This window comes from Pelophylax lessonae, assembly GCF_965119305.1.
Source record: "Pelophylax lessonae genome assembly, chromosome: 4".
Classification (NCBI taxonomy): domain Eukaryota; kingdom Metazoa; phylum Chordata; class Amphibia; order Anura; family Ranidae; genus Pelophylax; species Pelophylax lessonae.
The window spans coordinates 270,395,570-270,417,658 of record NC_138771.1 but is presented as its reverse complement, the minus strand read 5'-3'; the positions used below and the strand labels follow the sequence as shown (position 1 = coordinate 270,417,658).

The following is a 22,089-nucleotide window of genomic DNA, read 5'->3' as shown; positions in this document are numbered from 1 at the left end:
TGCTTCGCAGGGTAAACCCGGTAGCCTATGCCCTTGCGCTTCCTCCTGGCATGCGGATCTCCAACGTGTTTCATGTCTCCCTGTTGAAGCCACTGGTGTGTAATCGTTTCACTTCCTCGGTTCCTCGGCCTCGTCCGGTCCAAGTGGGCAATCGTGAGGAGTATGAGGTGAGCAATATCCTGGACTCACGCCTGGTCTGCGGTCGGGTGCAGTTTTTGGTTCATTGGCGTGGTTATGGTCCAGAGGAGCGTTCCTGGGTTCCCTCCGCAGATGTCCATGCTCCTGCCTTGCTCTGAGCCTTCCACGTACGCTTCCCTCAGAAACCGTTCTTTACTCCGCGGAGGAGGGGCCCTTGAGGGGGAGGTACTGTCATGGTCTCACCTTCTTGCTGTTCTCCTTCGTTTGACATGTGCTGGCGGCCATCTTGGTTTCTGGGTTTCTTGTAGCCTTCCACCCTGCGGCTCCTCCTTCCCACTGGGAGGAGCTGGATGCCTAGCTCATATATATAGGAGGTCTGTGGCTTCAGTTCCTTGCTTGGTCCTCCTGTGTTCACATGCTTCTAAGACTGCTGCTGCTTCTGGTTCCTGATCCTGGCTTCGTCTGACTACCCTGCTGGTTCCTGTTCCTGGCTTCGTCTGACTACCCTGCTGGTTCCTGATCCTGGCTTCGTCTGACTACCCTGCTGGTTCCTGATCCCGGCTTCGTCTGACTACCCTCCTGGTTCCTGACCTCTGGCTTCGCAAGGACTCTGCCTCGGTTTCGCCATCCGTTTGGACTTTTGCTTTACAGCTTGATTTTCAATAAAGCCTTCTTATTTTCACTTATCTGTTGTTGTACGTCTGGTTCATGGTTCCGTGACATCTACATGCTGGTTTCATTGTGTAGGGTTAGGCAATAAACCGTGCACACCGTTCTGTTTATTCACGTCTGTGTACTTCCTCTTCCTGTGATATATTTGAATGTATACAAGTGTGTCATTGGTTGATTCTATGTGAGTAACTTATGTCATGTGACTGCACATCTGGAACTGATTGGCTGATGTGGTGTAGCTATCACTTCCTGTCTCTGTTCTTTTGTTGACCTATAAATAAACAAAGCCCATTGTTCAACACAGGACAACCTGGAACATCCAAACTGAAACAGCCTGTGTGTCTATCTCTGGGATTAGCGAGCACGCTCCGCTGCCTTATAAAAAAGAGCTGAGGACTGCTTTTTAGCACAACACGATTCTTCGCACTTGGCGTATATTAATATTCAAAAGTGCACTTATTGGCGCAACAGAGATATTTGTGCATCAAGCGTATATTGATTTCCACGACACATGTAACATGTTACAAATGGTGAACTTATCATTTAATACAAGAATGTTCATAGGCTGGCCACAGGTTCACTTTTAAGCATACAGCCTCAAAGTTTTATTGGGTAGACTGACCGACTGGATATATAATTTTTACTCCACACTCAATTAAAAATAATGCATAGCTTTGGTAGCTTCTCTTTAAAGTTTGCTTTATTAACTTACCAGAGTTGGAGTCATATTTTTTTTCAGACCTGGAACAAGAAGTATATGTTAGCTTAGATGTTTGTATGAGCATAAATAGATGCAATTGAAAATGTAGTAAAATATCATAGTTGTCACAAGTTCAATATCACATACAATTTCTGATGCTGGATAGTTGAAGTAATAGGTACTTCAAGGTAGCAAATCAAGATGCTTTAAGCAAATCAGGATGCTTTAAGCAATTATAAATCTGTTTAGTTTTCCCACAGAAAAGCAACATCAAAATAACTGAAGACACAATAAATAGGGATAGATGTATTCACCAATGTGTGCAAAAACTATTCACATTTTGTTGCAGATAAAAAAAGGGATCGGGGGAACAAGATACTGTTCAGGCAAATTAGAAGGCTTCCAAATATGCCACCGATGTATCAATTGGTCTATGAAGAATGGTGTGATCTGCCACTGCCAAGCTTATAATACCATGTTATTCTTAGTAGATTAGTCATGTGTGTCTGTAGTATGTCAGTTTGCTCACATGTACTTATGAATATTTGGCTTTTAACTCATAGGGGATTTTAATTGAGCCACAAGCACTTGAATATGATCAACAGCACAGAGGATGCTTTTAAATCATTAGCAAGCATTAGAAATGCCAACTTTGCCAACAGCCATGCATGTAACAGCAGAGTTAGTTATACCTGTACGTGTACATGCACATGTATGTATAGATGTAGCAGCAAAAAAGAGAATGTAATAACCAGTAATCATAATCTGCAATAAGCAGTATTTGTAAGGAGCTACATTAGAGTATGTTGACACCATCATCGTTTTTGACAATATCTATCCCCGTAACAGCAAATCATTTATAATCCATTAGTGAATAACAGAAATATATAAGTACTGAAATGGAAGCTTAAAGGGTTTGTTACCCCAACACTTCATATTTCTCAAATGTGCCTGCCATACCATGTACTTGTATGAGAAAGTATTGCTTTCTTTTTTGTGAAATCCCTGGTGTTTCTGCCAATCCCTCTGCTTTCCTATTAAAAACTGACCACACTAAGCAGGAGAGCACACCATAGTCAGTCCTCTAGCTATGCTGGGAACTCAGTGTACTCTTCTCCAATGATCAGACTTGTCATGACATGCCCCCTTCCCACAGCCCGCACAGCCATTCAGTGGGAGGATCAGTGTTCTGCTGCTTCTTCTGCCCCTAACTTTTATGAAAAGAGAATCTGATCACTTATAAAAATGGGAAAAACAGGTATTTATAATGTTTTTTTTTATTTCTATACAAAAATTATTTGCCTTTCATTTCTATTTTACGTTGAATGGGTTGTTTTACAAATTGATCATTTAAAATTTAAATCTAGAAAAAAGAGCTGAAAGTTTTTCAAGTGCTATACATGGTAAACTGAAATGCAGCCATCTAGAATATGCCTGTCTGGTGTTTTCTTTTACACAAGTTCTGTTCTGCCAAGCTGCTGGATTGTAGACTAGTAATACAGACTCTCATCAGGTGAGAGATTTAGGAAAACATGATCGGCCCATTAAGTAACGTCCACTACGTAGCCTGTAAATGTTGCTGCAAATAATAGGTCAGTGGCCACCCTGTTCTACCTCTAAGGGATATCTATACACAGTGGCCACAGAAATTTCTTTGCCAAGCCGCATGGGCTGTTAAAAGGGGAACTGAAAGTGAATTCAAGTACAAAGCCTTGAAGTTCACTGGTAAAAAACAAATTTCACAACTGGACATCAGAATATCTCTCAAAATATAACTTTACTGAAGTACATGAATGGCTATATGAATGGACAATTTGAAAGACCAAATTCTATACATTATTCAATAACACTGATTCTTCAGATGGATGTTTCTGTACATTCCGCATTTCAGTTTCTGACAGATCAGTGAGTTTCTGCATTAATGTAGAATGTCATTTACAGAGTTTACAAAACACAAACCAGATATCCTGTGTTTACAAGGAACTTGTTTTTCATCAGTTTTAGCACCCACAATCTTCCACAAAGGCTTTCCAGTGTTTTAGTTGGCTACAGTTGATAAAAAGGTGAAAGAGGAAACTATAATGTTGCATAGAACAGTTTGCCTTTGTGGTTAGTAACACAGATGTTGACAAAAGGTGCATAATCTTAATGAGATCTTTGTCTGATCAAGCCTGTTGTATACCAAGTCTTCATATGATTGTCCTGAGCTTACCTTCACCCATGATATATGTCATTTGATTTTCAGCTACTAATGAGACTATTTAAATTATGCAGTGATCAATATAAAAGCCAAGCCAATCCTTTCATGAAGGTCAATCATGCATACAGTGCCTTGAAAAAGTATTCAAACCCCTTGAAATTTTCCACATTTTGTCATGTTGCACCTAAAAACGTTAATGTATTTTTTGGGGATTTTATGTGATAGACCAACACAAAGTAGCACAGAATTGTTAAGTGGAGGGAAAATGATAAATGGTTTTCCAAATTTTTTCCAAATAAATATCTAAAAAGTTTGACGTGCATTTGTATTCAGCCAAACTGGATCAATACTTTGTATAACCACCTTTCCCTGCATTTACAGCTGCAAGTCTTTTTGGGTATGTCTCTACCAGTTTTGCACATCTAGACAGTGACATATTTGCCGATTCTACTTTGCAAAATAGCTCAAGCTCTGTCAGATTGGATGGAGAGTGTATGTGAACAGCAATCTCAATTGGATTTAGGTCTGGACTTTGACTTGACTGGGCCATTCTAACACATGAATCTGCTTTGTTGTAAACCATTCCATTGTAGCTCTGACTATATGTTTAGGGTTGTTGCCCAGCTGGAAGGTCAACCTCTGTCCCAGTCTCAAAGCTTTGGCAGACTCCAACAGGTTTTCTTCGAAGATTGCCCGGTATTTCGCTCCATCCGACTTCCCATCAACTCTGACCAGCTTCCCTGTCCCTGCTGAAGAAAAGCATCCCTACAACATGATGCTGCGCCCACCATGTTTCACAGTGAGGATGGTGTATTCAGGGTGATGAGCAGTGTTAGTTTTCTGCCACACATAGCGTTTTGCTTTTAGGCCAAAAAGCAAAAATTTGGTCTCATCTGACCAGAGCAATTTCTTCCACATGTTTGCTGTGTCCCCCACATGACTTCTCTCAAACTGCAACAGGACTTCTTATGGCTTTCTTTAAACAATAACTTTCTTCTTGCCACTCTTCCATAAAGACCAGATTTGTGTAGTGCGCGGCTAATAGTTGTCCTGTGGACATATTCTCCCACCTGAGCTGTGGATCTCTGCAGCTCCTCCAGAGTTAACATGGGCCTCTTAGCTGCTTCCCTGATTATTGTTCTCCTTGCCTGGCCTATCATCTTAGGTGGACGGCCATGGCTCAGTAGGTTTTCAGTTGTGCCATACTCTTTCCATTTTGGGATGATGGATTAAACAGTGCTCCGTGAGATGTTCAAAGCTTGGGATATGTTTTTATAACCTAACCCTGCTTTAAACATCTCCACAACTTTATCCCTGACCTGTCTGGTGTATTCCTTATCCTTCATGATGCTGTTTGTTCACTAAGGTTCTCTAACAAACCTCTGACAGCTTCACAGAACAGCTGTATTTATATTGGGATTAAATTACAAACAGATGGACTCTGTTTAGTAATTAGATGTCTTCTGGAAGCAATTGGTTCCACTTGATTTTAGTTAAGGGCATCAGAGTAAAGGGGGCTGAATACAAATGCACGCCATACTTTTCAGATATTTATTTGTAAAACATTTTTCTGGCTGCACTTTTAAACCACTCCTGAATACAAAACCATCAAGACACAGGAGGCCTAATAAAACAGAAAAAAAAGGAGAATGGATTTGCGCAGGAGTATGAGTATATCGCATATACACGGCCTGGCCAAAAAAAAAAAAAAAAGTCACCACCTCGACTTAATTAAGCAACTAACTAAATTAAGCATGCAGTAACTATCCTATTGGATAGTTACTTCATGTGCCCAAAGAATGAGGTCAGCTGACTACCTGAATATACTGAATGACCAGGTTATTCCATCAATGGAATTTTTTTCTTCCCTGATGGCACGGGCATATTCCAAAATGACAATGCCAGGATTCATCGGGCTCAAATTGTGAAAGAGTGGTTCCAAGGAGCATGAGACATCATTTTCACACTTGGATTGGCCACCACAGAGTCCAGAACTTAACCCCATTGAGAATCTTTGGGATGTGCTGGAGAAGGCTTTGCGCAGTGGTCCGACTCTCTCTTCATCAATACAAGATCTTGGTGAAAATTTATTGCAACACTAGACGGAAATAAAATTTGTGACATTGCAGAAGCTTTTTGAAACAATGCCACAGTAAATTCATGCAATAATCAAACCTAAAAGTGGTCCAAGGTGTGTGACCTTTTTTTTTGGCCAGGCAGTATAACTTAAGAGGGATATCTACTGCAGATATCTTGCAATCCGGCAGACTCAGGGGATCAGAGAGCTGTTATTCCCTGTTTTCTTTTCCTCATATGCATTCATTGTCCCATTGCACTCAGCTCCCCCAAGGCAACCTTCCCCACCTGTCCCTCCTGTCTTACCATCAATCCCCCCCCCCCTTCTCCGAAGCATCACTCCTCTACTCTTTATTCTTCTCCCTTACCATTCTGCCCCTTCTTCTTTTTTTTCTTCTCCTTGAACTCAGTTAACGGTCCTTAAACCTTCCTTCATACATAATGGGTGCACAAGGACCATACCTAGCAAATTTTTAACGCCTGTTAAATGAATGTGATGTCACCCATAGACTTACTATGGGGCTTCCGTTGTCAGCTGTGTCCTTCGCACCCGCCTCTACAGCGAAACCACGGCTGACAGCACAGCATGGGATCAGGGAGGATCGGCTTCAAAAAAGGTAAGTATACTGATTTCTTCTTTACAGGACTAGATCGGTTATTGTTAGAACATGGACATCTATAGATGCAGGGATTTTAGTTGTAGGGTGGCTTATGAAACAAAACAAAAATAAGGAGGGTGAATGCATACTTATCGGCAAACAAACCTCCAGCCTGCATTTCATGGCAGCCATGGTGATCTCATGATCAGGAATTGTACTGACTGGTTCCAAGCCACTTATCTAATACCTTGACTGACAATGACAGCCACTATCTCTAAACTATCATAGTGCACACACACTGATAGTTCACAACTAGGGATGGGCCAAAGACCCCCCTGTTCGCTTCGCACCAGAAAATCTCGAACAGGGAATAAGTTTTAGCGAACATGCAAACTCCTTTAAAGTCAATGGGACACGAACATGAAAAATCAAAAGTCATAATTTTAAAGGCCTATATGCAAGTTATTGCCATAAAAAGTGTACGGGGACCTGGGTACTGCTCTGGAGGACATGTATCAATGACAAAAACATTTTTTTTAAAGCAATCATTTTTAAAGGAGCAGTGATTTTAATGATGCTTAAAGTCAAATGTCATTTAAACTTGCTTGCAGCTGTAATGTTTAGCCAGCTCCCGGCAATACAGATAAAAAATAAATAAATAAAAAAACAGCATAGGGTCCTCCCCCCAGTCCATACCAGGCCATTCGGGTCTGGTATAATTTTAAGGGGAACACCACACCAAAATAAAAAAAAAAAAAAACGGCGTAGGATCCCCCCAAAATCAATACCAGACCCTTATCCGAGCATGCAGCCTGGCAGGTTAGAAAAGGGGGGGACGAGCGAGCACCCCCCTCCTGAATAATACTAGGACACATGCCCTCAGCATGGGGGAGTGGGTGCTGATGGGGTCAAGGGCCTCTTCCTGACAACCCTGGGCTATGGTTGGCGGGATCTGCGGGTGGTTGGCTTATCGGAATCTGGAAGCCCCCTTTAACATCGGGGCCCTCAGATCCCACCCCCCACGTGAATGGGTATCGGATAGATCGCACCCCAACCCATTTACCAAAAAAAATTTTAAAAAGTAAGAAACACAGGAAACAGTTTTTGACAAGTTCTTTATGAAAAAAGAAAAAAATAGTGTCCCTCGATGTCAATCACGACGCCTGCTGGGCCCAGAAAATATAAAAAGAAAAAATGCTCCACCTCTTGGTAGGCCTCTTGTCGTCTGCCCGATCTGCGCTTTGACAGTTCTTATATAGGCAAGGGGCAGGGTATGGCCAAAGGACCTGGTATGGATTTTCGGGGGCACCCACACCATTTTTTTAAATTTTGGTGTGGAGTTCCCCTTTAAATCTATACCAGACCCAAAGGGCCTGGTATAGATTTTTGGGGGGGACCCCACGCCCTTTTTTTCTTAATTATGTCATGGGGTTCCCCTTAAAAAACATACCAGACCCAAAGGGTCCCCCCATGCTGTTTTTAACCCAATTTTTTTTAATTTACATTTTTCTTTACAATTATTTTTTTAAATTCAGCTCTCAGCAGGGAAGCATTAACAACCTATTGACTGTGCGCTCCTTGGGTGAACATCTTGCTAAATGCTGACAAATTTCAGGTTTTAAGCGAGCACCTTGAATGGGCAATGTTCAGGTCAAACTTATGCTCGGCCCAAACCATTCTCCCATCCCTGGTGCCTGAACACTTTAACCCCTCATAGTTACTCTTACTGGGCACAGGATGGGACCTGCTGTTAAAAACTGGAAAACAAATTTTACATTGCATGCACCTGTCAAACAGGTGCAGAAAAATTCGGCCTTGAGTTTTGATGGTGCCCTAAACCAAAAACGTTATTGGAAGCTAGCATAATCAAGATTCAGGAATAGGATAGGCAGCATAGGTACTCTTCAAGGGATTCCCGATCCCTAGCAAATTCAATCAGCTACATCAGCATTAGGGGCTTGATAGCTGCTGTCGATCCAGGACTGATTCATTTTGTTAAATGTCAGCCGATCAACGGAGTCTGTGGACAGACGCACTCTTATAATCTGTCACAAAACCTCCAGCAGCATTGAATGTCTGTTCAGAAAGCACACTGTAAACAGGACAGGCCAGTAGCTCAATTGCATAATGAGCAAGTTCTGGCCAGTGGTCCATCCTCAGGACCCAGTAACCCTGTGGATGCTCAGTTGGAAAGGTCTCCAAGTCTGCTCTTGCCCCTAGATAATCCTGTGACATACCCCTAGATAATCCTGTGACATATGATGCAGACGCTGCTGATGGTTGCTTAAACCTAACAGCCCTGGGCGCTGCGGACTAAAGAATTGTTTAAAGGCATCTGTCAGCCAGCTGTGTTCTCCACCGCTCTTCCTTAGACCGAACGAAGCCTTAGAAACACATTGTGCAGGAAATGGTAACCTCCAAGTGTCTGGAAAGGTGTTACACAAATTTTTCTTCAAGGCGTCCTCAAGATTTCCTATCCTCTGTTCCCTCTGCTAAGGCAGGATGAGCTCTGCAACTTTACCCTTGTAACGTGAATCAAGAAGGGAAGCACAAAATTCAGAGTCCTCTGGGTCACTAAGGATGACATTGTCAGGAACTACCTCTCCCCAGCCACATACAACATCCTGGGGAATGAAAACCATCCCTTGAAGACTGCGGTATGTTATCCTCTACATCCATGCTGCCACAATCCTAATCTTCCTCCTGTGCATTTTGTGGCTCTGCAGGAATTGTATCTGCATAAAGGGGGCCTTGAGGGTAAAGGAAGTCCTCCTCTTCCTCCCGCTGTTTTGTATCAAGTGCCCTAGCCATGATTTCACAAAGCATGTGCTCCAGCAGGAAGACTAGAGGGATAGTGTCACTGATTGCATGCACTGTTTCGGCTCACTATCCTTGTGGCCTCCTCAAATGTTGACAAGACAGTGCATGCATCCTTTATCAGCAGCCATTGGCGTGGCAAAAAGAAGCCAAGCTCCCCTGAGCCTGTTCTTGTGCCATACTCACACGGGTGCTCATTGATGGCCCTCTGCTGCATGTGCAGCTGCTGCAGCATTGCCAACGTTGAGTTCCACCAGGTGGGCATGTCACAAATGAGGCGGTTGGTGGGCAGGTTGAATTCCCGTTGAATGTCAACCAGCCAAGCACTGGCATTGTATGACCACCAGAAATGGCAAAGAGACTTTTCTGGCCTGCCTCAGAAGATCTTGTAAGCCTGGGTATCTGCTCAAGAAATGCTGCACCATCAAATTCAGGACATGTGCCAAGCATGGGACATGTGCCAAGTGTCCCTGTAAGAGGGCGGTTAGAAGGTTGGTGCCATTGTCACATACAGCCATTCCTGGCTCAAGCTGCCATGGCATCAACCACCTCTGAGCCTGCCCCTGCAGAGCTGATAGAATCTCTGGCCCGGTGTGGCTCTTGTCCCCTAGACAGACCAACTGAAGCACCGCATGGCATTTTTTTGCCTGACTGCTTGCATAGCCCCTTGAACGCTTAGGGAGCACTGCTGGTTCAGAGGACAATTCAGCAGAAGAGGCCATAGAGGAAGAAGAAGAGGAGGGACAGATGTGGCAGAATCACCACCAGCTTTTTGGAGGCGTGGTGGTGGAACAAGCTCCAGCACTGAACCCTATCCTGCATCCTTCCCAGCTGCCAGCAGAGTTACCCAGTACTACCAAGTCAGTAGTAATGTGAACCTTGCTGTCCAACAGGGCCAAAACATTGCCTTCCACATGATGGTACAGAGCTGGAATGGCCTTATGTAAAAGGAAATTCCTTTTTGGAACCTGCCACTGTGGTACAGCACATTTCGCGCAAATTCACAAAAGGGGGCATAGTTTACCAGATGAAAAGGCAGCAGTTGTAGTGCTAGCAATTCAGCCAAGCTAGAATTTAGACTCTGAGCATGTGGATGCCTGGGACAGTATTTTTTTTACGTTAAGAAACTGGGGTAGGGAAATTTGCCTAGTGAAATCAACAAGTGGTGTACTGCTAGCAGATTGGGTGCAAGTACCTGTGGCACCCATTGCTATACCATTATCCCTCTCAGTGCAGGTTTTTGAGAAGACTTGAGGTATAGAAGGGGTAGATATCCCAGATGAGGGGCAAGGAGAAGTCTGCATTTTTTTATGATGTGGGTCTTTCAGATGCTGTTGCCAATGTACTGCATGGCAGGTCATCATATGACTTGGCAAGCATGTGGTGCCCAAGCGGCTGGTGTTCTGGCCATGCTTGATCCACTTCAGACAGAGATTGCAAACAGCTACGCTGTGGTCTGCTGCACATTTGTTGAAAAAAAGCCCAAACCAATGAACTTTTGGAAGTCAGCGGGGAGTCAGTAGCACCTTGCACCTGTGGAGCTCTGTGGTGTGATGCAATAGGGTGGCTGTCCTTAAGCCGGCCCCTGGAGGACATCCTGCCTCGTTGGAGTTGTGCCTCTTTCTCCTCCTCATCACTTTCCTCCTCTGTTCTTTGAGGCACCCAAGTACAGCCAGTGACCTCATCATCCCCTCCCTCCTCGTCACAGGAGCAAACTTGACAGTATGCTGCAGCTGGGGGAACATGGCTGCTAGATTCTTGTCTGTCATTGGCACCCCTCTCTCTAGAGGCAGAGGAGGAATGCCTGCAATGCAAAATGGAGGAACACCAATAATGCCTTAAATATTTTAAGTGCTTCTGCAGAAAAAAAAAAAAAAAAAAAAAGGAAACCACTGCTGATGCAGAAAGTTGAACACCTACAACGCAGAACGGGGGACAGCAATTATACCCCAAATAATATTAGTGCTGCTGTGCCCAAAAAGAAAGAAAAGAAAACAACTGCTGACGCAGAAAGAGGAACACCTGCGATGCAGAAGGGAGGACAGCAGTTATGCCCTAAATATTATTAGTGCTGCTGCGCAGCAAAAATTAAAAAAAAAAATAGAAAAAAAAGAAAAACTACTGACGCAGAAGGAATAGCACCTGCGACACAGATGGGGGAGTACTAATAATGCAGCAACAGAACCTGATGCTACAAAAAAATAAAAATATCAACAAAAAAAATGGGATCAAAGGGGTTACACAGACGTGTTGTATACACTAACACTTCAGTGGCATCACTACACTGTATTACACAAAAATCACAGCACAGCACTACACTACACTGACTGCACTAAACTGACTGAACACACAATCCACTGACTAAAAAACAATAGGGAATTTTTGTGCTAAAAAAATATTGAGTGGAGTGAGGGAAAGAAATCTTAAACAAACTGCTGACACTAGACCAAACAGACAGTGATCCAAAGTAATAAAAAGTAAAAATAGTGCAGCGCTAAACTAATTAAACCACATGTGAATATGATAAACAAAAAATACATGTCATATAAAAAAAAATAATAAATATATATAACACAAATAGTGATAGAAAATCCAAAGAAAGTCCATAAAGTGCTCAAAAAGTCCCAATAAAATTAAATTGTGAATATTCATCCAGGAAAGGTAAACTTATTTCCAAAACTTCACATGAGGCAACCACAGGGAAGTGTAAGTAGGGGACACCACTGTGCAAATATTATAGGGAGCAGCTTACCAGACCAGTATGGCCAATCAAATTAATGAAATGGCCTCACGAGCATGTAGATAAGACGATGGGTTCAAGCTCAGTACCTGGGAGGTCCAGTCTCCACAATATATCCAGATAACCAGATAGATGCAATGTATATAGGGGATATATAACAAAAGACCATAGCGTAATCCCGTAAAATTGACACATGCAAGTTTATTAAAAAGAGGCTACTTACAAGATTGTAGAGACAAACAGGCACATCAAACATGTAAAAGTCTGCAGCTACGATCGCGGCGTCCCGCGTCTTCACAGCAGATAGAGGACACAAGCCGGCACGGAAGGGGGCGTCAGTGCCAACATCAGTGCCTGACCTCACAAATGCACTTCTGGAAGAATGGTCAAACATTCCCACAGACACACTCCTAAACCTTGTGAACAGCCTTCCCAGAAAAGTTGAAGCTGTTATAGATGCAAAGGGTGGGCCAACTCAATATTGAACCCTGGAGACCAAGACTGGGATGCCAATTAAGTTCATGTGCGTTTAAAGGCAGGTGTCCCAATACTTTTGATATTATAGTGTATCTGTTTAGCAGTCATCAAAACCTTTGATTTTCCAATACCAGTTTTTAGCAATGGCAGGATGGTTTTAGTTATAAATAACTTTATTCTACTTCAACTTCAAAATAGTTGAAGCTGTTATAGCTGCAAAGGGTGGGCCAACTCAATATTGAACTCCACGGATTAAGACCGGGATGCCATTAAAGTTCATGTGTGTGTAAAGGCAGGCATCCCAATACTTTTGACAATATAGTGCATATGTCTACACCTGTATGGACAAGGTTGTTCCAGGTCAGTGACTTGCCAAGTAAGTAAATAATGGTTTAGGATAACAGTCCAGGAGTGTGCACCTATCAGCAGTTAAAGTTAGCAAATTCATATGCTGACAAATTTATTATGCTACACATAAGAAATAGCTACTTTAGGTAGTGAAGTTTGTTTTTCTAAGCAATAGATTACAGAATGATACCTGGGTATATATAAGCAATTCTTTTCTGTGGGATTTAGAACTGCTAAATTACAGAATTCTGCATGTAGATTGTAGAATTATAAGTTCTGCTTGAAATCAGCAAGTTTAACCACTTAAGGACCGAGCCTATTTTTGACACTTTTTATTTACAAGTTAAAATCAGTATTTTTTTGCTAGAAAACTACTTAGAACCCCCAAACATTATATATATTTTTTTAGCAAAGACCCTGGAGAATAAAATGGCGGTCAATGCCATATTTTTTGTCATGCGGTATTTGTGCAGCGGTCTTTCAAACGCCATTTTTTTGGAAAAATTAAGAAAAATCCCATTTCACTGCATTTAAAAAAAGTAAACAGTAAATTTAGCCCATGTTTTTAATATATTATGAAAGATGATGTCACGCCGAGTAAATAGATACCCAACATGTTACAGTTTAAAATTGCACACACCCGTGGAATGGTGACAAACTACGGTCAATAAAAATCTCCATAGGCGATGCTTTAAAATTTTTGAACCACTTTAGAGTTAGAGTATAGCTCTTTTTTTTTAATTATTGCTCACGCTCTGGTGATCGCGGCGATACCTCACATGTGTGGTTTGAACAGCGATTTCATTCGCGGCACGACTTTCATATACGTTTTCTTTCGTGTCCGAGCTCACGGCGACGGGGGTGGCTAAAACTTTTTTTATTTTTTTTTATTTTAACACAGGTTTTTTTTAGAAAAAAAAAAATCTGATCACTTTTATTGATGTCACAAGCAATGTAAACATCCCTTGTGACAGCAATATGTGGTGACAGGTACTCTTTATGGAGACCCCTCCACTACACTTCCATGTATTCAAAACGCCGAAAACTGCATTTTTGAATACATTCACTTTTTGAAACTGCCGCCTTTAGCAGCCAAGTAACCCGGATGTGACGTCATGGACGTCGCCTTTGGGTTACGTCATCGGAGACACGATCAAAGCCGCATCTGGCTTAGATCGGGACTCAGGCAGAGCCGCAGAAGGCGGCAGGAGGAGGGGGAACGTCCTCCCGAGCCGCCGGCTCTAAACAACGGTACAGGGATGATGCCTCTAGCTAGAGGCATCATCCTGGTACAACCACTTGTTGTCAAGTGGCGATGTAGGGATAAGTGGTTAAAGTGATATTAAAGCTTTTTTTTTTTTTTGTATGAAAATACCAAACATGTTATACTTACCTGCTCTGCGCAGTAGTTTTGCACGGAGCAGCCATGATCCTCCTTTACTCGGGTCCCCTACCGGCGCTCCAGGATCCTTCTTTTTGACTAGTGCCCCTATAGAAAGTTGCTTTCTATGGGGGCACTTATGTGGACTGTCTATTGACACAGACAGTGCAGCTCAGCCCCGCCCCCACCCTTGTCACAGAATTTGACAGCGGCAGGAGCCAATGTGCAAGAGAATAGTTGGGAAGGTGCACCAACAAGGGAAATGTGCAAGAGAGTATGTCAGGTACCAGTATGCGCAAGAAAATAATGCATGCAGGTCAGTATGTGTGAGACATATGCAAGGAGGCTATGACATTGAGCAGTATGGAGTATAGTATTGTGGTGTGTATGTCAATGGCCAGAATGTGCTTAGGGTATGAGGACAGATATTATGTGTAAGAGAGGAGTGTTGAAGGGGATGAAGGAATGCAGTAGGTGCAGAAGGTATGGTGAAAGGCAGTATGCAAATGAAAAGTAAGCAGAGGGTATGATGTTAAGCAGTATATGAAGGAAAGGAGTGTGGAGTGTATGATGGCTATAGACTCCACCCATTGCCTGCTGTCAATCACAAGTAGAGAGCTGACCTAATGGGGAACTAGTGTCTCAGCTCCCCTAGGCTCCTCCCAATGTCAGTGTCACTGGCTGTTAGCAGCCCGTTGGCTCCAAAGCTAATAGTCTTCTTAAAACCAGTGACATGAGGGGAGAGTAGAGGGACAGAAAACATGCCACTCTGCTACACAGCGTACAGAGACAGGCAAACTCCCAGAAAGTCTCTGGTAAATAAAGGCAAACTATGTTTCGTATTCCAACCTATTTCTAACCTGGAGTTATTAGTAACACTCTGTTCTTATGGTCTGGCTAAATGGTTAAGAGTTCCTACAGAAAGGATAAAGTCAGTGCATCAATATAAACTTTTTGAAGCTCGAGTGACTGTCACATGATAGCAGGCCACTGTCAACATCAATGATCAATTATGGCCAAGTGACCATATTAGGTCACTGATGTCACCAACATAGCTGCTCCTTTGTTACTTGCATGAATTCCCTGATCGCAGCTGATTGGGTCCGTGGCCAGCTATCATGTGACAGTATGCAGAGGGGTTTGGGCCGAACTGCATTTAGCCCGAACCTTAGCTTATCACTACTTGCTAACAATTGGTAAAAGTAAATAAACACAATATTTTCTAGCAGCAGGAAACAAATATAAAGCAAACAGACTTCTTATTAAAATTAGATAGTATAATCAGACATTTTTTTGGTGACGTGGATGTAAAAGCCCTCCATTAAAGCAGGGGAAGCACAGTATAACCTTCCTAAAATAGAAGGTATTTGTCTCGCTCATGTCCATCACAAATTCAAAAATATGTTACTGCAGGCACATTAGATAATCTGGAACACCACTATAATATGAGGACTTAGTCTTTGGTGCCCACAACCAACAGATCTATCCTTACCAAAATCCTGAAGAAGGGGGAACCCCAATCCCCCAAAAATATGTTTTATGTCGCACAGAGTTATAACTGTTTTCCAACTGGCTGGAGTTTCCAAGACTTTGCATTAACACACAACACTACTCACCTACCTCCACAGTCTTCAAACCCAAAAATAAGGCATGCTTGCAAACTTTAGGAGCGTGAGCTGAGCTACACTATATTACCAAAAGTATTAGGATGCCTGCCTTTACACAAGGTTTAGGAGTGTGTCTTTGGGAATGTTTGACCATTATTCCAGAAGTCCATTTGTGAGGTTAGGCACTGGTGTTGGAAGAGAAGGCCTGGCTCGCAGTCTCTGCTTTAAAGTGATTGTAAAGTCTCGTTTAAAAAAATAAAAAAAATAAATAACAAACATGTTATACTTACAGTGCATTGCGAAAGTATTCGGCCCCCTTGAACTTTGCGACCTTTTGCCACATTTCAGGCTTCAAACAAAGATATAAAACTGTAATGTTTTGTGAAGAATCAACAAGTAGGACACAATCTTGAAGTGGAACGAAATTTATTGGATATTTCAAACTTTTTTAACAAATAAAAAACTGAAAAATTGGGCGTGCAAAATTATTCAGCCCCCTTAAGTTAATACTTTGTAGCGCCACCTTTTGCTGCGATTACAGCTGTAAGTCGCTTGGGGTATGTCTCTATCAGTTTTGCACATCGAGAGACTGAAGTTTTTGCCCATTCCTCCTTGCAAAACAGCTCAAGCTCAATGAGGTTGGATGGAGAGTGCTTGCGAACAGCAGTTTTCAGTTCTTTCCACAGATTCTCGATTGGATTCAGGTCTGGAATTTGACTTGGCCATTCTAACACCTGGATATGTTTATTTGTGAACCATTCCATTGTAGATTTTGCTTTATGTTTTGGATCATTGTCTTGTTGGAAGACAAATCTCCGTCCCAGTCTCAGGTCTTTTGCAGACTCCATCAGGTTTTCTTCCAGAATGGTCCTGTATTTGGCTCCATCCATCTTCCCATCAATTTTAACCATCTTCCCTGTCCCTGCTGAAGAAAAGCAGGCCCAAACCATGATGCTGCCACCACCATATTTGACAGTGGGGATGGTGTGTTCAGAGTGATGAGCTGTGTTGCTTTTACGCCAAACATAACGGTTTGCATTGTTGCCAAAAAGTTTGATTTTGGTTTTATCTGACCAGAGCACCTTCTTCCACATGTTTGGTGTGTCTCCCAGGTGGCTTGTGGCAAACTTTAAACGACACTTTTTATTGATATCTTTAAGAAATGGCATTCTTCTTGCCACTCTTCCATAAAGGCTAGATTTGTGCAGTATACAACTGATTGTTGTCCTATGGACAGAGTCTCCCACCTCAGCTGTAGATCTCTGCAGTTCATCCAGAGTGATCATGGGCCTCTTGGCTGCATCTCTGATCAGTCTTCTCCTTGTATGAGCTGAAAGTTTAGAGGGACGGCCAGGTCTTCGTAGATTTGCAGTGGTCTGATACTCCTTCCATTTCAATATTATCGCTTGCACAGTGCTACTTGGGATGTTTAAAGCTTGGGAAATCTTTTTGTACCTCTGAGACTATCACAGTGCAGGTGCATTTATACGGAGACTTGATTACACACAGGTGGATTCTATTTATCATCATTAGTCATTTAGGTCAACATTGGATTATTCAGAGATCCTCACTGAACTTCTGGAGAGAGTTTGCTGCACTGAACGTAAAGGGTTGAATAATTTTGCACGCGCAATTTTTCTATTTTTTATTTGTTAAAGTTTGAAATATCCAATAAATTTCGTTCCACTTCATGATTGTGTCCCACTTGTTGTTGATTCTTCACAAAAAATTACAGTTTTATATCTTTATGTTTGAAGCCTGAAATGTGGCAAAAGGTTGCAAAGTTCAAGGGAGCCGAATACTTTGCAAGGCACTGTACCTCCTCTGTGCAGTTGGTATTGCACAGAACAGCCTGGATCCTCCTCTTCTCGGGTACCTCTTCGCTGCTCCTGGCCCCTCCCTCCAATCGAGTGCCCCCCCCCCCAGCAAGCAGCTTGCTATGGGGGCATCCAAGCTGAGCTGCTACTCCGTATGTCCATTCAGCCGTTGATTGACAGTGGCGGGAGCCAATGGCGCCGCGGCTGTGTCTCAGTCAATCAGGAGGGAGAGTCCTGGACGGCCGAGGGACTAGTGGACATCAATGGATCTGACTTTACAACTCTTTAAATTCATCCCAAAGGTGTTCTATCAGATTGAAGTCAGGACTCTGTGCAGGCCAGTCAAATTCCCCCACTCCAAACTCGCTCTCCCATGTTCTTATTTATATTGTGGTTTGCCAAGTGTACTTTATTCAGATCTGTGCAGCAGTTTCCAGTTATACAGACCTATCACTGCTACCCTCTCTCCAGGGTAACAGGTCTTGTCACCACTTCCTCCTGAATTTTTCTGAAAGCAGCTTGTAGTGGGTGGAACTGCTGGGTGCCTCAGACAGCGCTGCTCTCTGCACTGCTACGTGTTACAAAGCAATATCTTTCATTGCAAAGACATTATGTGCACACAAAGTAGATTTATATCCTTTGTGGTTATTGAAGAATATGTTTAAATGAAAGTTTTTTTGTCCGGAGTTCAGCCTTAAAGCTGAACCAAGCGCAAACAGCTAAATACACATTTGACATGCCTAGATGGGAACCGGTTTACATGCTTAAGGGCATGTCATTTCAATCTAGTAAGGTTATTTTTAGGTTTGTAATTTTATCTAGTCAGTCCTTGGATTTACAGAGACCTGCCAGACAGTACAAACAGGTTGGTGAGCTGAATTATCCCTGCCGCCCTGTCTACATGTTTCTTGTCTGCACATGCAGGGCAGCCATCAGAAATTTTGGGGCCGCCCACTGGCCCTCCCACCAAATCTGCCCACTGACCATCCCACCGAGTCCTTCGGTGCACCCACTTTTATTTTAACACTCTTAAAACTTAATATATGAAAATGAGAAGTATTAATCCCATCCCTGCACAGAATTATGCATCCCTTTCCACAATGTATCCCCATCCCCCCCAGAATTATCCATCCCTTTCCACAATGTATCCCCATCCCCGCCCAAAATTATCTATCCCTTTCCACAATGTATACCCCATTCCCGCCCAGAATTATCCATCCCTTTCCACAATGTATCCCCCATTCCCACCCAGAATTATCCATCCCTCTCCACAATGTATCCCCTATTCTCGCCCAGAATCCTGGAGAGGGATGGATAATTCCCGGTGGTGATGGGGATACATTGTGCAGAGGGATGGATGAATCTGGCCTGGGTGGGGATGAGGATGATGGAGTGGCATTGTCAGAGCCGTCTTTAACGCAGGTCAAAAGGGGCATCTGCCCAGGGTCCTGGTATGGTTGGGGGGCCCCAAAGCAGCTGCTCCTGGAGCCCGTGCTGCCCTCACATAGCTCTTTTGGTTTAGCAGTCACAAATACAGCTGTCCCATCCTCCCCTGTTTTCTCTTCCAGGCAGGTTAACGACAACACAAGCGGACACAGACAGGGGAGAAGCGCACAGCTGTGGGGTCTGTGTGTAGCTCGTCCTGACAGGGAGTGAGTCGGAGCTGCTCTCTGTGCTCCCCAGCCCCCCTCCAGTCTCTCAGACTTCTATAGCACAGCACAGAACAGAGTGAAGTGTTCTGGCTGAATGCTACGGATCTGACAGGTGGAGACTGCAGAGTGTGTGTTGGAAAAAGAGCGCGCACACATAACAGAATGGTGCAGCATCGCTGTGAGGATGAGAAGGAGGGGGGTGAATTTGTTTAAAAGATTTGAGATCTACAAAAAGGGGAATATAGAGGTGGCTGTGGTACAGAGGTGGCTTTTGGCAGAGTGGGGGTACAGAGGTGGCTGTGGGCAGAGTGGGGGTACAGAGGTGACTGTGGGCAGAGTGGGGGTACAGAGTTGGCTGTGGGAAGGGTGGGGGTACAGAGGTGGCTGTGGGAAGGGTGGGGGTACAGAGGTGGCTGTGGGCAGAGTGGGGGTACAGAGTGTGTGTTTGTTCTTTGGAGTGGGGAGCGAAATTGCATGTGGTGGGGGGCCAAGAAAGTGCTTGCCCAGGGCCCAAACAATATTAAAGACGGCCCTGGGCATTGTGAAAATGGATGAGGATGATTCTGAGTGGAGATGAGAGTTACATTGTGGAGAGCCTCTTCACTATGTAACTCTCAACCCCAATCAGAATCATCCTTATCCATTTTCACAATGCAACTCCATCATCTTCATCCCCACCCAGGCCAGATTCATCCATCCCTTTCCACAATGTATCCTCATCCCCGCCCAAAATTCCTGGAGAGGGATAGATGATTCTGGGCAGGAATTGGAATACATTGTGCAGAGGGAAGGAAGAATCTGGCCTGGATGAGGATGATGGAGGATGGCTGGGGATGATTCTGGGTGGGGCTGCCATTTTCACAATGCAACTCCATCATGCCAGCTTGTCTGGTGTCCGTGTCCCATCAGAGGAGTCCAATCAAAAGTACAGGCAGCACAGCAGCAGCACGTCGCTGCACACATATAACTCGGTCAGTGACTTACCCTCCACGCTGCTATCTCGATTCTACTTCATGCACCTGCAAGGCTGGGGCCACTTCCTCCATTGAGCAACTGACTACACCCCCATGCCCGAGTGCTGCCCAATCAGATAACTATCTTTGCAGAAGCAGGCTCCGCCTCAGCAGGGAACTAAATGGAGCGGAGCAAGTGGCCAGGTTTTACTTGTGGGGAGCAGTGTTGTAACTTGTAGGCGAGCTGGACTGGTGAAAGAAGCTTTTATCTCCTTTGCAGTGCCACACGGGGGAAAGCTAGTGACATGCATCACAGAGTGTGTCTCTCTCTCAGTCTCTCCCACAAACCCTGCCAACACAAAACCAAAACAGCTAACCCCCCCCGCGCGCCGTGCGAGTGTGTGTGGGGGGGGGGATCAGGTGTTGGCTGGTTGTGCGGTCAGCGAAATGAATCAGTGCTGTGCTGCTGACATTTTCAAATTATGTAAGGGAAGCGGGCCCCGGGCCCCTCTGGGAGCTCAGGCCCCTTACACCTGTACTGCCTGTACGCTCCTGATGACGGCCCTGTGCACATGCATCTGATTGGCTGCCAGTACTGCCCCTTCCTCTTTCCACCATAAACATAATTTCAAGAGGCCGATACCAAACCAAATTTAGATAATTACACTAGCTGCATTTAAGAATGTATTTCATAATGTTGTAATGAATACACAACTTTGTTTAACTGGTTTATATTTATATCTGCTTGGAGTTCATTTTTAAATGCACTGCAGAATAAAACTGGTTAAAAATGCTGTCGGTTCTAGACAGGACCCCTACCCCAAATTTTTGCCCTTAAAACTGATATGCTTGCCTGATGCAAATCTTGTAACTGGGAGAAACTGGTAAAATTAAAATGAACTTTAAAAAATAATAATAATAAAAAAAAAAATAGCGATTAAATGTGTGCTAACAAGAACATGCCCATTTTAACCAATCGGCTTCTAAATGTCATTTTTAAAGCGCCGTGACTTTAAAATAAAACTAGGGTTCTTACTGGTTGCTAGGGGCAGCAGTAGCTTTTCTTTTAGAACTTGTTGATGTCGACCTCCGCACCACCACACAGAATGGGTTGTGTTTGGTACTACCTGCCGAACACAATGGAGGAAATCATCTTTGCTGCGCAGCATTGCGGCATGTGTGCACTCCAATCCACTGCCTTTGCAGTGTAAGGGTGGATAAAAACAGGTTTCACGCTTCTTTACTAAATAAAGGATTTACAGGCACAAAAAAAAAGTTTCAACCGCGTGTATTTTACTGTCCCTAACCGCAAGTTAACAAGACCTTAGGCACTTATATAAGTTCCAAATTAGTAAACAATAAAAGTATATGTAGTTCTAGTAAAAATTGTTAATGGTGTCATGTGCTGTGAAACTCACCTACAGGTGCTTAATTACTGTGTAACCGTTATATAATAACGTACCCAAATATTGGTTTTGCTTAGGTTTGAAAACAATGGCCATACTATTTTATTATTATTATGATTACTATTATTATTTTATTATTATTTTACGTTACTCACTTGAAAAGAACAGCTCCGCAGACTACACACGTGTATGTTCCAGGCGCTGTATTGTGCGTATATTCTCCAGCAAAGGCACTGAAATAAAAATGTGTTTACAAACATGAGTGCAGAAAATTACAAAAATCACTTATTAATACAATAAAATAGGCCTAGTGTTTAAAGTTCTCAGCAGAGTGAGCTTTCTCAGTACCCAGTGAAAAATCTTATTTTACACTGCATTTTAAAGAATGACCTAATCTCTCAGTGCTGGCATGCACTAAATCATTTTGTTAGAAAGTGATCTGGATGGCAAGTTTGCAGAGCCAAGGTTATGATCTGCTGCCAACTCATTTGATGGGCTGTTGTGCC

General features: G+C 43.3%; 1 protein-coding gene across 2 annotated transcripts in view; it reads right to left on the bottom strand.

Annotated features, from left to right (window-relative positions):
• MSRB3 (methionine sulfoxide reductase B3) overlaps nucleotides 1-22,089 on the bottom strand; it is a 251,039-nt gene that overhangs the window by 54,800 nt on the left and 174,150 nt on the right. For both annotated transcript variants that reach the window (XM_082254236.1, XM_082254235.1), the window contains 2 exons: nucleotides 21,739-21,816; nucleotides 1,523-1,551 (listed from right to left, as the gene is read on the bottom strand). In XM_082254236.1, the coding sequence (XP_082110362.1) occupies nucleotides 1,523-1,551; nucleotides 21,739-21,816 (107 nt within the window). The remainder of the gene's footprint in view (nucleotides 1-1,522; nucleotides 1,552-21,738; nucleotides 21,817-22,089) is intronic.